This window comes from Lissotriton vulgaris, chromosome 5, assembly GCF_964263255.1.
Source record: "Lissotriton vulgaris chromosome 5, aLisVul1.2, whole genome shotgun sequence".
Taxonomy (NCBI): domain Eukaryota; kingdom Metazoa; phylum Chordata; class Amphibia; order Caudata; family Salamandridae; genus Lissotriton; species Lissotriton vulgaris.
In genome coordinates this window covers 1,489,274,001-1,489,287,239 of record NC_141693.1, presented here as the reverse complement: position 1 = coordinate 1,489,287,239, position 13,239 = coordinate 1,489,274,001, and the positions used below count along the sequence as shown (strand labels likewise).

At 46.6% G+C, this 13,239-nt stretch overlaps 1 protein-coding gene across 1 annotated transcript in view; it reads right to left on the bottom strand.

Moving 5' to 3' along the window:
- Positions 1-13,239, bottom strand: part of ETNK2 (ethanolamine kinase 2) — a 226,391-nt gene that overhangs the window by 41,542 nt on the left and 171,610 nt on the right. Inside the window, exons 5-6 of the mRNA XM_086923474.1 lie at positions 2,643-2,726; positions 2,262-2,422 (exon numbers count right to left, since the gene is read on the bottom strand). Of these exons, the coding sequence (XP_086779600.1) occupies positions 2,262-2,422; positions 2,643-2,726 (245 nt within the window). The remainder of the gene's footprint in view (positions 1-2,261; positions 2,423-2,642; positions 2,727-13,239) is intronic.

Genomic DNA, 13,239 nt, shown 5'->3' with positions numbered 1-13,239 from the left:
TATGGAGTCTAGAAGGGTGCAGTATCCTCTGTTGATGATCGTATATTTTGTTTGGGAAATTGAAGGTGAGATCTTGTTTATAAAAGGAATCTTATGTATGTGTCTCCAATCAAAATTAATATTGCTGGAGTTCAGCCCCTTCTCCCATTTTAGTTTGTTACGGTTGCGGGCCCTAATGAGGTTTAGAAGAAGAAGTTTATGTATTCTAGATACAAAATGACCGACTTTAAGTATTTGCCCAATCAGAGTGGGTAAGGAGGGGTTAACATGTATTATTAGGTGTTTTGTAATCTACTCTCAGTTGCAGGAATTTATAAAAATCCAGATTATCTAGAGTGTACCGCATTTGTGGGAAAGAAAAGGCCAGCACTATATTGCCTTTGTAAATGTCACTGATTAGATTGATACCCTTGTCAGACAATTCCTGCCAGTATGCCAGTTGGCCATCAACTTTGAATTTGGAGCTATGCCATATGGATGCCATGGTAGAGTTACCTATTTTAACCTGAGATCAATAGTTGATTTGGATAAGAGTTTTTGTGGTGTTTTGTATGATGTACTTAGAGTGTGGGAGTTGGTAGGTGTGCATTGTTAAGATTGGTGGGATGGGTATATTGTTTATGAGTGTGTTTTCGATTGCTATCCAAAGCGGTTGGTATTCGAGCTATTAACAAACCAGTTGGTACCAAACAGCCTATACAGAGATAGGCTGTTTGGTAGTTTCTGAAAATAGGGAGGCCTACTCCTCCTCTATCTTTGGCCAATCTGAGTTTTTTAAGTGAGATTCTATTTCTTTCCTTGCCAGAGAAAGTTATTAAAAGCATGAGCTATCTTTCTTAAAAAGTCTTCTGACAGCGTCATGTGAAGGTTCAACCATAAGGGGTGTCTTTTAATCAGGAGAAATGGCCGCTATCAAGTTTGCATTAGTCTGTGACGATATGAATTCTGCTGTGCAACAAGGTGAGGGAAAACACCCTATACCCTCAAATAGTTGGTCACTAAAGCCAATACAAGAATTGATTCTTATCCTCTGCACACGCTCAATTTACAAGTTACGTAACATCAGGTAGAAAATAATTGTATCAATAAAGAGTAAAATATCTTGTGTTTGTCTTGGTTTTTCTTTAATCCAAAGCACGCCCAGCCAACACGTGTTTCGTCGAACGGGAAAGACCCCACGACTTCTCCAGAGCTCTATGGCTGTAAATTCTATGATCCGAATCATCTCTGCCTGTTCTAATTCCGACCCAGCTGGTCAATGTATTTTAACACGATATCCACCAAAATATTCTTAGCGCCTGGTGTTAGATCCCACCTTCAATGCAGCTGGGTGAATCCCTCCGAGTGCGGGTGTTGTCTCAGAGTACACGTCCCGTTACCACATCGGTGGTGGTAACGGGACACACCCTGGCCACACCAGGGTGTGGCCAGGGGAGGTCCAATGGCTGAACCTCCCCTGGCAACACCCGCATCATGCCTCATTACAGAGATCTGCACTGGCTGCTAATACACAAACACTACCAATTCAAACTCTTCATACATGCATACATGGCACTGCATAACATTGGACTAGCACATCTCAACTTCTCTCTTCACATTCACCAGACACCTTCACTCTGTCTCTCTCTCACACACACACACACACCGCATCTGCAGAGGCAGAACAGAAGGGCTAGCCTTCTCATACTTCGCAGTCAAAACATGGAATGACCTCCCGACATGCTTATCGGCCTCCTTCCCCTCGCTTCCAGAACTGCGTATAAAGCTGAAGACCTTGCTCTTCAACTAACACCCTGCAGACACCTGCTCCAGCGGTTGACTACCCCTCAAGTGATTAGTCGCGCTTTACACATCTCTGCAACATAACATGACATAACAAGGGCCTCCACATCTGTGGCACAATCGCTGCACTCTGGGCTGAATCTCTGCATAGCGCACGACAGAGTGTGTGCTGTGCTGAGATTCTGACCCAAGCGCAGAGATTCCACCACGAGTACAGAGATTCCACCACGAATACGAAGACTCCACCCTCGTAACTTCACTACACCTTTGCGAGTTGGGCCCCAAATGTCTCATGTCAACTCCTGCCAACACCAGCTTCAGACCAACAGCCGCACAGAATTAGAGAATCATATTCCTTACAGACCAGATGGTGCAATAATGCATTTTTGCGCACACAATATGGAGAACCGTGAGTTCTCCGCATGGCCACATTCAAGGCCTACATACCAAATTAACTGTGCTAGAGTAATAGAGCTTACCAAACTAAAGTTATTGACTTGCATGTAGAGTTCTTCCACTTCTTTTTCAGTCACCCCACTGCTGTCCTTTCGGAGTTTCTTGTAGGTCTTCAGGTAGTGTTTGAGCCACTGGAGCTGGGTCTCTCTGCTGGGCAACAGCCTATAATCCATTTCATTCACGCCTAGGAATAGAGAAAGTTATGAAAGTCACAAGGCAAAGCCAAAATGGATGAAGATGCACATAATGTCAAGATATGTTCGTATCTGGCTGCCTGGGGAAGGAAGGGGGGGTCTGCATTTTGCATTTGGGCAATCAGTCTTAAGTAAATCAGACTGGTTGTTTTCAAGCTTTAGTTTATCGATGACTAAAGCAAAGCAAGAACATGGCCAAGGTAAATTCACCTGCAAATTCATTGAAATGGTTGGAGATGTCAAATGCCTGATAATTGTATCCAGCGTATTCATAGTCGATAAACCGTACATGTCCTGTGGGAAGGAGCAAAGTGGAAGAGAGATTAGAAACAGGAACCAAATTCATGTTTATTACAGTTACAAGAGCTGAGTGCCAACTTCTAATAACACAAAGGAAATGCACCTAATGTTTTTTATGCTGAGCCCCTCTCCTTCCTTTGCATCAGTGCCACGTACTTTTAGCCTCAGTGAGGCATTAGAGCCTTAGGGAATAGACTGCTACATTAGTTAGCACTGGCTCCACAGAAAGGAATGCACGCCTGCGAGACAGACTTTTAGAAATAACACAGATTGATGTTGCAGCTGTATGAATAATTCCAGGACAAGGTTCAATATTAAAATGTTTGATTAAATGTGGAAACTATTACAGTGCATACACATCAGTAATGTATTTATTCCATAGGCAATAAGACTAGAGGAGATAGTGAATAGGCAGCCTATTCCTTCAACTCAATACATGAAGTTAATTTCACAAGAAAAATGTCATTTTTAAGTCAAAATCTACCAGACAGCTTTGCTGTCTGGTTGCTAAAGACCTTGTAAGAACATTCTGAAAGCTGATTGCTGCTATTTAGTAACCTGCACATAGCAGTGTTATGGTTTGGTTTGCATCCTGCATTCTTTGGAATAATTATCCATGAAATGTAGAGTGCAGGCCAATTGAACTTTGTCTTCCTATGAGGATGGATTTGCTATGCTGCTATGAATAAATCTTTCAACATACATCCAGAGTATCGATCATACTTTCAACAAATGGCAATGAGTTGCAGAGGTATCCTGTCATAAGGAAACATCACAGGAACGGATTTAGCTCTTAGAATCCATCTTATCTTGTTGGATTATACTATAATTTTCTGAAGAACTTAACTATGCTTGCATGTTGGATCTGCTGAACCTTTTTAAATCTCTGAGTGACTACTGCATCTGTAAGATTTATGGAAGTTTGGGACTGATAGAATGTATTTCAGGCTGCCAGGACCAAGTGATTGTATTTTAAATGGCTCCCATTTCGGCCTACCTGAGGACGCTGTACCGAGCACTTATTAGCCTTATCCTGTGCTGGGCAGCCTTGTCCTCAGCAGAACGTGTCTCACCACACTGTTTCTCCGAGCTGTTTTTGTTGCCGGGAGAGCTGCCACTGCATGGGAAGAAGAGTGAGGGTCAACATCCAGAGCCGCAATACGTGTTGACTTGGCACGTGAAGTTCCTTCATTGTTTTTTGGCAGATGATTGTGAGAAGTACTGCACGTTTGAAGTTTACCTTAAAAACCTGCTCACACAGACCTCTGTGACAAACTCGGAACCTACTTCCACCTCACAATCAAAAACCTCTATGACAACTTCGTCAGCCATCCTCCAAACGCCACAGCTGAGCCCCCGTCCTCCAGGCACACCAGCCAGCCCACCAGCTCCAACTGGACACCGATCACGACCGAAAACACCGCCTCAACCATGAAAGGCATACACTCGGGGCCCTACCGACCCCTGCCCTCCCCACATCTACTACAGAGCCAAAGCCGCCATCGCACCTGAACTACAGCGCACCATCAAAATCTCCCTTCAAACAGGCACCTTCCCAGACGACTGGAAACGACCCCAAGAACTACCGACCTATCTCTCTCCTCCCCTTCGAATCCAAAGTCGCAGAAAAAACAGGGAACTGACTCGATTCATCAAAGATAACGCTGTCCTTGACCCATCCCAATCCAGATTCCGAAGCAACCACAGCACCAAGATCACTCTGCTCGCCACCACAGATGACATCAATCAATCAATCAGACATTTATACAGCGCGCTACTCACCCGCGAGGGTCTCAAGGCACTGGGGAGTGGTGGGAGCAGCTACTGCTCAAACAGCCAGGTCTTGAGGAGTCTCCTGAAGGTCAGCAGGTCCTGGGGCTATCGAAGGTGGATGGGGAGGGTGTTCCATGTCTTGGCGGCGAGGTGGGAGAAGGATCTGCCACCGGTGGTTGTTCGGTGGATGCGGGGACGGTGGCAAGGGCCAGGTCGGCGGAGCGGAGCTCATGGTTGCGGGTGTAGAAGGTGAGTCGCTTGTTGAGGTATGCTGGTCCGGCGTTGTGGAGTGCTTTGTGAACGTGGGGGAGGAGCTTGAAGGTGATCCTCTTGTTGACGGGAAGCCAGTGCAGGTCCTTCGGGTGGGCAGTGATAAGGCTGTTACGGGGGATGTCAAGGATGAGGCTTGCAGAGGTGTTTTGTATGCCTTGGAGTCTCTTCTGGAGTTTGGCCGTGGTTCCTGCATAGAGGACATTGCTGTAGTCCATCCTGCTGGTGACGAGGGCCTGGGTGACCGTCCTGGTTTTAGAGTGGATCCATCTGTAGATCTTGCGCAGCATGCGGGGTGTGTTCAAGCAGGAGGAGGAGACGGTGTTGACTTGTTGGGTCATTGACGGGAAAGAGTCCATGATGAACCCCAGGGTGCGTGCGTGGTCGGTGGGTGTCAGCGCAGTTCCCAGTGAAGCTTGCCACCAGGAGTCGTCACAGGCGGAAGGGGTGGAGCCGAGGATGAGGACCTCCGCCTTGTCCGAGTCCAGTTTCAGGCGACTGCTCTTCATCCATTCGGTGACAGCCTTCATCCCTGCGTGGAAGTTGGTTTTGGCAGTGGCGGGGTGTTTGGTGAGGGAGAATCAGCTGGGTGTCGTCGGCGTATGAGATGATGTTGAGGTCGTGTGATCGGACGATGTTGGCGAGTGGTGTCATGTAGACGTTGAAGAGGGTCGGGCTGAAGGATGATCCTTGGGGTACGCCGCAGGTGATCTTGGTGGCTTTGGATAGGAATGGAGGGAGGCAGACTCTCTGGGTTCTGCCGGCGAGAAAGGAGGTGATACAGTCCAGGGCTTTGTCACGGATCCCCGCGTTGCAGAGGCGTGTGTGTAGGGTGTGGTGGCAGACGGTGTCAAAGGCGGCCAAGAGGTCCAGGAGGATGAGGGCTGCGGTTTTGCCATTGTCCAGCAGGGCCCTGATGTCATCGGTTGCGGCGATGAGGGCGGTTTCGGTGCTGTGGTTGCTGCGGAATCCCGATTGGGATGAGTCCAGGGTGTTGTTCTCTTCGAGGAATTGGGTCAGTTGTCTGTTGACAATCTTCTCGATGGCTTTCGCCGGGAACGGGAGCAGGGAGATGGGCCGGAAGTTCTTGAGGTCCTTTTGGTCAGTTTTGGGTTTCTTGAGGAGGACGTTGATCTCTGTGTGTTTCCAGCTTTCCGTGAAGGTGTCGGTCTCGAATGAGCTGTTGAAGATCTTTCGGAGTTGGGGCGCGATGATGGAGCTCGCTTTGTTGAAGATGTGGTGGGGGCAGGGGTCTGATGATGAGCTGGAGTGGATGTGTTCATGGTCTTGATGGTGTATATGTCGTTGACGTGGTTCCAGGAGCTCAGGTGGCCGGTGTGCCTGGTGGGCGGTGAGTCTGTGTTGGTGGCAGCTGACAGAGAGGTCTGGGTGTTGAAGCTGTTGTGGATGTCTGCAATCTTGCGGTGAAAGAAGGAGGCTAGAGAGTTGCAGAGATGGAGCTGGGGTTGGTGAGTTCCTTCCCGATGTTGAAAAGCTTTTTGCTATTGTGTGCGCTGTTGTCGATGGGTTCCTTGAAGGAGGTCCTTTTGGCCGTTGGGATGAGTTGGTGGTGTCTGCGGCTGGCGTTCTTGAGGGCTGCATGGTTGTCCGGTGTTTGCTCGCAGCACCATTCCTTCTCTAGTCTCTGGCAGGTCTGCTTGGATGTCTGGAGGTCTGTTTGTGGGTTTCGTGATTGGGGCGAGAGTGTTGGCGCAGTCGTTGTTCCATTGCTGGAGGTTCCGGGCGGCTGTGTCGGTGGGTTTAGTTGGTGGGTCTCGGGCGAGGGTGATGATTAGCTGGTCTTCGGTGACCTTGTTCCAGCTGCGATGGGGGATTTTTTGCTGGTGGTTGTGTGTGGTGGTTTTCTTGAAGGAAAAGTGAATGCAGCGGTGGTTGGTCCAGTGGAGTTCGGTGGTGTGGCTGACGGTGACGTGGCTGCTGGCGGAGAAAATGGGGTCGAGCGTGTGTCCGGCAGAGTGGGTGGGTGTCGTGACGAGTTGTTTGAGGCCGACATTGGTGAGGTTGTCCAGTAGTGTGGTGGAGTTGCTGTCGTTGGTGTTCTCGAGGTGGAAGTTGAGGTCTTCGAGGGGGATGTAGTCTGGAAGCCAGGGCATGCGCGCTGATGGAGTCTGTGATGGAGTCAATGAACTGTGGCTGGGGTCTGGGAGGTCTGTACACGAGGGTTCCTCTGAGGGTGGTGTTGGGATCGATGTGGATCTGGAAGTGCAGGTGTTCGGCGGTGCTGAGGGTGTCTTCGGTGTTGGTCGAGATTCTGAGGGTATTTCTGTGGACAATGCCGATTCCTCCTCCCAGTTTGTTGATGCGATCCCTGCGGGTGATCTATGGCAACGTTGGGTGCCAATAGGGAGTTCATCCAGGTCTCCGTTAGGAAGGCGACGTCTGGGGAGGATGAGTTGAGCAGGTCCCAGAGTTTGATGGCGTGCCTGTGGACGAAGCAGGTGTTGAGTAGTATGCATTTGAGGTGGTTGTTGCCTGCCTTGGTGGGGGGGGGGGGGGCACACCGTGCTGGTGTACGCTGGCTGGTGAAGCTGCAGTTTTGGTAGGTGAATGGTCTATGGGTGTGCATTCGGGGTGGCCTGGAAGGAGGCGGTAGCTCGGCCGACATTTGCACCCTCCTGGACCAAGGCCACTCCGCAGCCCTCATCCTGCTCCACCTATCAGCAGCCTTCAACACAGTCTCCCACTGTAAGCTAGTCACCAGGCTACACAACGCCGGCATACGAGGAACCGCCCTGGACTGGATCCGATCATTCCTCACAGGAAGAAGCCAAAGGATCAGTCTACCACCCTTCCGTTGTGCAGCACACATACAAGGAGGAAAATGCCATCAATTATTGTTTTTGTGCATGAAGGTATTCCTTCCTGCACAATAACAATCCTCCCTGCATCGCAGGTGCCCTTGCACCATGGTGCAGGGTGCCTGCCTTGGTGCCAGGCAGTCAATTGTGCGCCAGTGCATGGTAAGCACAGGGATGAATCGTATTGCTATAAATATGACGCATCCCTGCACTTTCCTAATGGCGCAGCTCGGCACAGCAAGATGGCTTGCATTGCCATGCTTCATCATTTTCTAGTAAATATGCCCCTAAGTCTTTGTGTCAGTGTGGTAAAATAGCAGAGGGTGGAAGGGGGATCGTGTTGTTCATTCAAGAGAGTGAAAATGGTTAACCTGACCAAGTGGTGAAGAATCCTCACGTGTGTAGTGTACATTTCGGGGGTTGAGTTCGAACTCATGGCTGATTCTGGTTGCCCCACGACCATAATTACCAGACAATATATTTGAGCAAAGTTTGGTGGAAAACTCGATATGAAGCATTTACAGCCTTCTGACATAACCGCTGAAAGCTTTGACAGTTCTACCATTAACATGGATGGTGAGGTGAATGCAGAGTTTAATTTCAAGAGTAGGTGCGCCCAGGTTAAGCTGTATTTGTCAGTAAAAGGAGTTAATGCAAATATCTTAGGTCATTTTCACTCGTTGCCCAACATCAATGAGGTGGTATCGATGTTAGAGGGTGCCAACATTTTCTCTACTTTAGATTTGAGGTTTGCGGACCATCAGATCCAGCTTGCCGAGGACTCTAAGCAATTGACGCCATTCATCACACCGCAAGAGTTAGACCAATTTAACAGAATGTCTTTTGGTATGGCCTCTGTGACCTCTGTATTTCAGAGAACGATGTTTTATTTGTTTTGAGGCATTGATAGTAATGTAAAATGCTTCCAAGGTGACATTTTGATATTTTTGAGGAATGAGAAGGAACACTTGCACCACATTTTTGAGGCTTGCAGTAGATTGACACTGGAAGGTTCTAAATGCAAAATGTTTAGATATTTCTATGGAGTACCTTGGTCATACCTTGTTTGGAAATGGGGTGGTGCCCAAGAAGTCCAATGTAGATGCCATTGTAGCAGCACCAGCTCCAACAACCAAGTAACAATTGTTGTCTTTTGCTGGTATGTTTGAATATTACAGCAAATTCATCAAGGATTTTGCCATAAAGATGGAGCAGTTGAGAGAACTATTGAAGCAGAATGTTGAATTTGTGTGGTCCGTTTGCATCTCACACTTTAAATGAAACTGAAAGAAGGCATGCTGTGATTGAGAGAGAGCTGATAGCCTGTGTCTGGGCGATAGAACATTTCAGGGAGTACATATCACACTTGGTTCGTTAACATATTGTCACCTGGGGGAGGATGAAACTCAACAGCACACATTGCAAGACTTACCTCAAGATTGCAGGGGTATACTTTCAAAACAGAGTCTGCTCCAGGGTAGAGAAATATCACAACTGATTTCCTATTGCTGTTACTGTGTCTGCAGGCTGATGGAGAATGGTGGGAAAAATGTGAGATGCCATGACATAGTGTCAAAGGAGTTTGAGGGAATTTCAGAAGAATACTGGAAGGAGAGTAAATTGAAGATTGAATTATGGCAGGCCGCCAAGAAGCATGTGTTGAAGAGTTGGCCTAAACAAAGGAATATTCTAAGATGGCCGCCGAGTAGGAGCTCTTCCTAGGAGCTACCGGGTTGGGGATTACTGAATCGGTAGTTATCCCCCTGTTTACCTGACCATCCGACTCCTATCTACATACTTTTCACTACTTAACAACAGAATTACAACGGAATTACTTTTGAAAAGTGTCTCACCGTCGGGGGCGATCTCCAAGGATCCGAAGTTCCCTCTGCACGTCCACCTCGCGGCTCTTCACCAGGATTGAGCCCACCCAACCAGACTTGAGGCGATCTCCAGAGATCCAACATTTTTCCTCTCTGCTCCCATTCAGGATCAAGACCACCAGGATCAAGCCCTCCGAGAGGGGATGTGAAACGATTCCAACCCAGCAGGACTTGAGGCGATCTCCAGAGATCCGACGTTTTCCTCTCTGCTCCCATCCAGGATCAAGCCCACCAGGAGCTAGCCCTCCAAGCGGGGACGTGAAATGATTTCTCCACCCCCCAGACGCATCGAGGCAAGGTCAGCCTGCCATCGGTCACGCAGCTTCACTGCTTGACGAGTCTCCTTGGGAGTGGGTGCTCCTCTACCCATCTCCTCCACCAAGATGCTACCACCGAATGGTCCCAAAGTGGCGACCGACTTGGTCCTCCACTATTAGGGCTACAAACTCCTGCTGGCTTTCCGCTTTTGTGGAGTCATAAAACTCGACCTGCCGCCTCCCCGACACACCGATTCAAGATTGGTCTACCATTGGACTCCCTGCTGCATTGGTTGAAGTTTTTCCTTTGGGAGCCGGGCACTTCTACACATTTTCCGCTTCCTCCAAAATACCGACACTGAAGCGGGCCCAATAGTTGAGATCGCCCTGGTCTCACTGCTGGCGCTACTAATCTCTTGTTGCCTCTCCGTTTTCATTGGGGAGCCCTTTAAAATACCGAACCTCCACCGGAACCCCTGGGGCCGGATCAGCGCTCATCCAATGCGCAGCCCTTGCCCTCCCCGGTCCTTCTGCTGCCTCTTTTGGGCTTTGCTGAACCTCCCGACTTCCTCCTGATCTACTGCCGCAACACCTGGTCCGGAGTCGCCTGGTCCGGATCTGCCAGAACGAAGTCCAGTTATCTCGACTGCGTGATGGACAATTCCGACCTAATTCCGTTCCCCAAGATGGCGATGATCCTCCTGAACTCGCCCCACAAGATGGCGAATCATGGTGCCCTCCGATTGATGACAAGGTGAGTTGCTTCTATCTCTCCTTCCAGACGAACACCCGGCTCACATTTTCCGCTTCCTCCAAAATACCGACACTGAAGCGGGCCCAATAGTTGAGATCGCCCTGGTCTCACTGCTGGCGCTACTAATCTCTTGTTGCCTCTCCGTTTTCATTGGGGAGCCCTTTAAAATACCGAACGGTACCGATGCAGCCATTAGAAAATCTGTCGATAAATCTATGAAACCTGGCCAAATTTCTAACACACCCGCAATAACCAAATACTTTTCTACTCTTTCCGAGAAAAACCACTCATCTCCTCGAACATCGGTAGAAGAAAATAAACATATTTCTATTACTATTGATAGTGAACGCCAGTCAGAATTATTTGCTGCACTAAGCAATCATAATCAAGAATCATCTAATCCAGAGATAAATCAGCCAAATAATCCGCCCTCGGAAGAGTATTCTCAACTGATTCTAGAGATGTCGCAAATAACACCAATTAGACAACAGGAGAACAAATCAGCTAATGAGGTCTCCGTGAATATCATTACGAAGACCGAAGAACAGAAATTAACGTCTCCATTAAGAAAAAACCAACCATTCACTAGTTCCCCAGATAAATCACCTAAACTGTTCTCTAATCAATCCAATCTTACAAATCTCTATTTTCCTAACACAACCCTTCCAGCTGCCTTTCCACCCCTGTCCAAAGTTCTCTTCTCCCTTCAAGACATTCTGGAATCAGTTCTCACACATCTCGGCCAAATCTTAGCCAACTCAGACGACACATTGGACGTCCAAATAGGCATTCTCAAACATCTGGTGGAAGAAAAAAAGAAAAAAGAGTCACCCAAAGCCTCATTCGAGGAATTAGAAACGGTCAACCAGGTACCATCTGAAGCTGGTTGTAAAAAAAGTTCAAGATCTCAAAAAATGCAAAGTGTAAGTACGCAAACATCAGATGCGAAAATAAAGGAAAGTGAATTTAAGAAATTGCAATCTAAGGAAAACCCACCCATAATCTTCTCTCTGAAAAAGCTTTTCAGTGAAGAAAAGGAATACACTTCTGAAAATAGTCTCAAAAATTATCCCATTTTTTCCAACAAAGAAACTGAGATTGGTTATGGTATGATATCCACCGAAAATAACATACATTTGTCGAAGGATAGCAAAGAAAATGAAACCAAACAGACAGGAAAAATTGAAAAAATCACTGAAGTGAAAGAAAATATGGGCAAGAAAAAGCGAGGACGTCCCCTGAGAAGAATCCATAAGAAAAAAGGGAACAAACTCAAATTTCAAAAACATACTTATGCTAATTTGGAGATCACTCCACCGACTAAAATAACTACGCCGGCGAAGCCTTTGAACCCTAATGCAGATGAATATTGCCAGTCAATAGTAAGAAAACCATTAGAGCAAAATATCGTCAATCCAAAAAATCTACAAGATCATATAACTAGGCAGTGGGACAGAACACTATCAAAACACTTAACTATCGAGGAACTCTTTCCAACTGATAATATCCCGCTCAATCGAGGAAGAATAGTCCAGCTATTGCAAGAAATTCCTTCCTTGATCTCTCTGACAAGTAGAGAAATAGACCTAGTACGCTTTCCAAAAATAGAAAATACTCAATTCGCACAAGTGTCATTCTTCTCTCCAGTTCTCCCAGGTCTAATCATGAGAGAAAAAGAAATTCTACAAAAACACGGATATGATGTAATCTCAATTTCAGACATCAAAACCAACTTGCAAAATTCCGTAGTAACTAAACAACATCTTACTGATAAAATATCTAACATAGAAAGGGATGAACGTACATCAAACAGCATGAGGAAAGACAAATTAAAAATACAAGTAAGGCAAGGCGAAAGGTCGGTGTGGTCAAGGAACATTAATCCAATAGAAGATGAAGATTACCAACAATCCTGGACGTGGTTACCAGAAGTATTAAACGGCAACAAAATGGACAATTTACATCACCGTCAGGTTTAACAAAGGTCTGAAAATATCGCTATGGAATATGGCCGGGAAAACTCACAATAAAATGAAAGGTGTAACAAAAGATAATCCAGACATTCTAGCGTTGCAGGAAACATGGTCAACCACCTCCTTTACGCAAAAAGGGTATTACGTCTACGAAAACCCAGCAAAAAAATCTAAAAGGGGTCACGCGAAAGGAGGTATGGCAATCCTACTGAAAGAAGACTATTGCTGGTCACAAGAAAGTATTGATACATATTCGCACAACCTACAATGTATCAAAATTCAACTCAGATTACAGCCTACAGGCACTTATAAGAAAATATTACTTTTCAACATTTATGCTCCACCAAGTAAAAAACATGACTCTTTATTCGATCATCTATTAGAAACCATATCCAACATCCTCGAAGATCAACATCATCTACCATATATTTTGATGGGTGACCTAAACGCCAAAATATCAAATAGCGAGATAAAGAAATGGTCAACGTTATTTAAGGAGGAATCACTGGAAATAGCACTCCCGCAACTTCCAAAAGGAGTGAAGTCGGATAAAAGAGGAAGCCTGTTATTATCGTTCCTCCCAACTATAAATGGGATAATTCTAAATGGAAATATTAATGGAGACAAGCCAGCTTCATTCACAAGACAAGGAAATGGAGTCTCCTCCATCTTAGACTACTTTATATGTGGGAATGAGCTAAGAGAACAAATTTCTGACTTGTCTGTCAAATTTAATGATGAAAGTGATCATGCCATTCTCTGCTTAACAACACTCTGG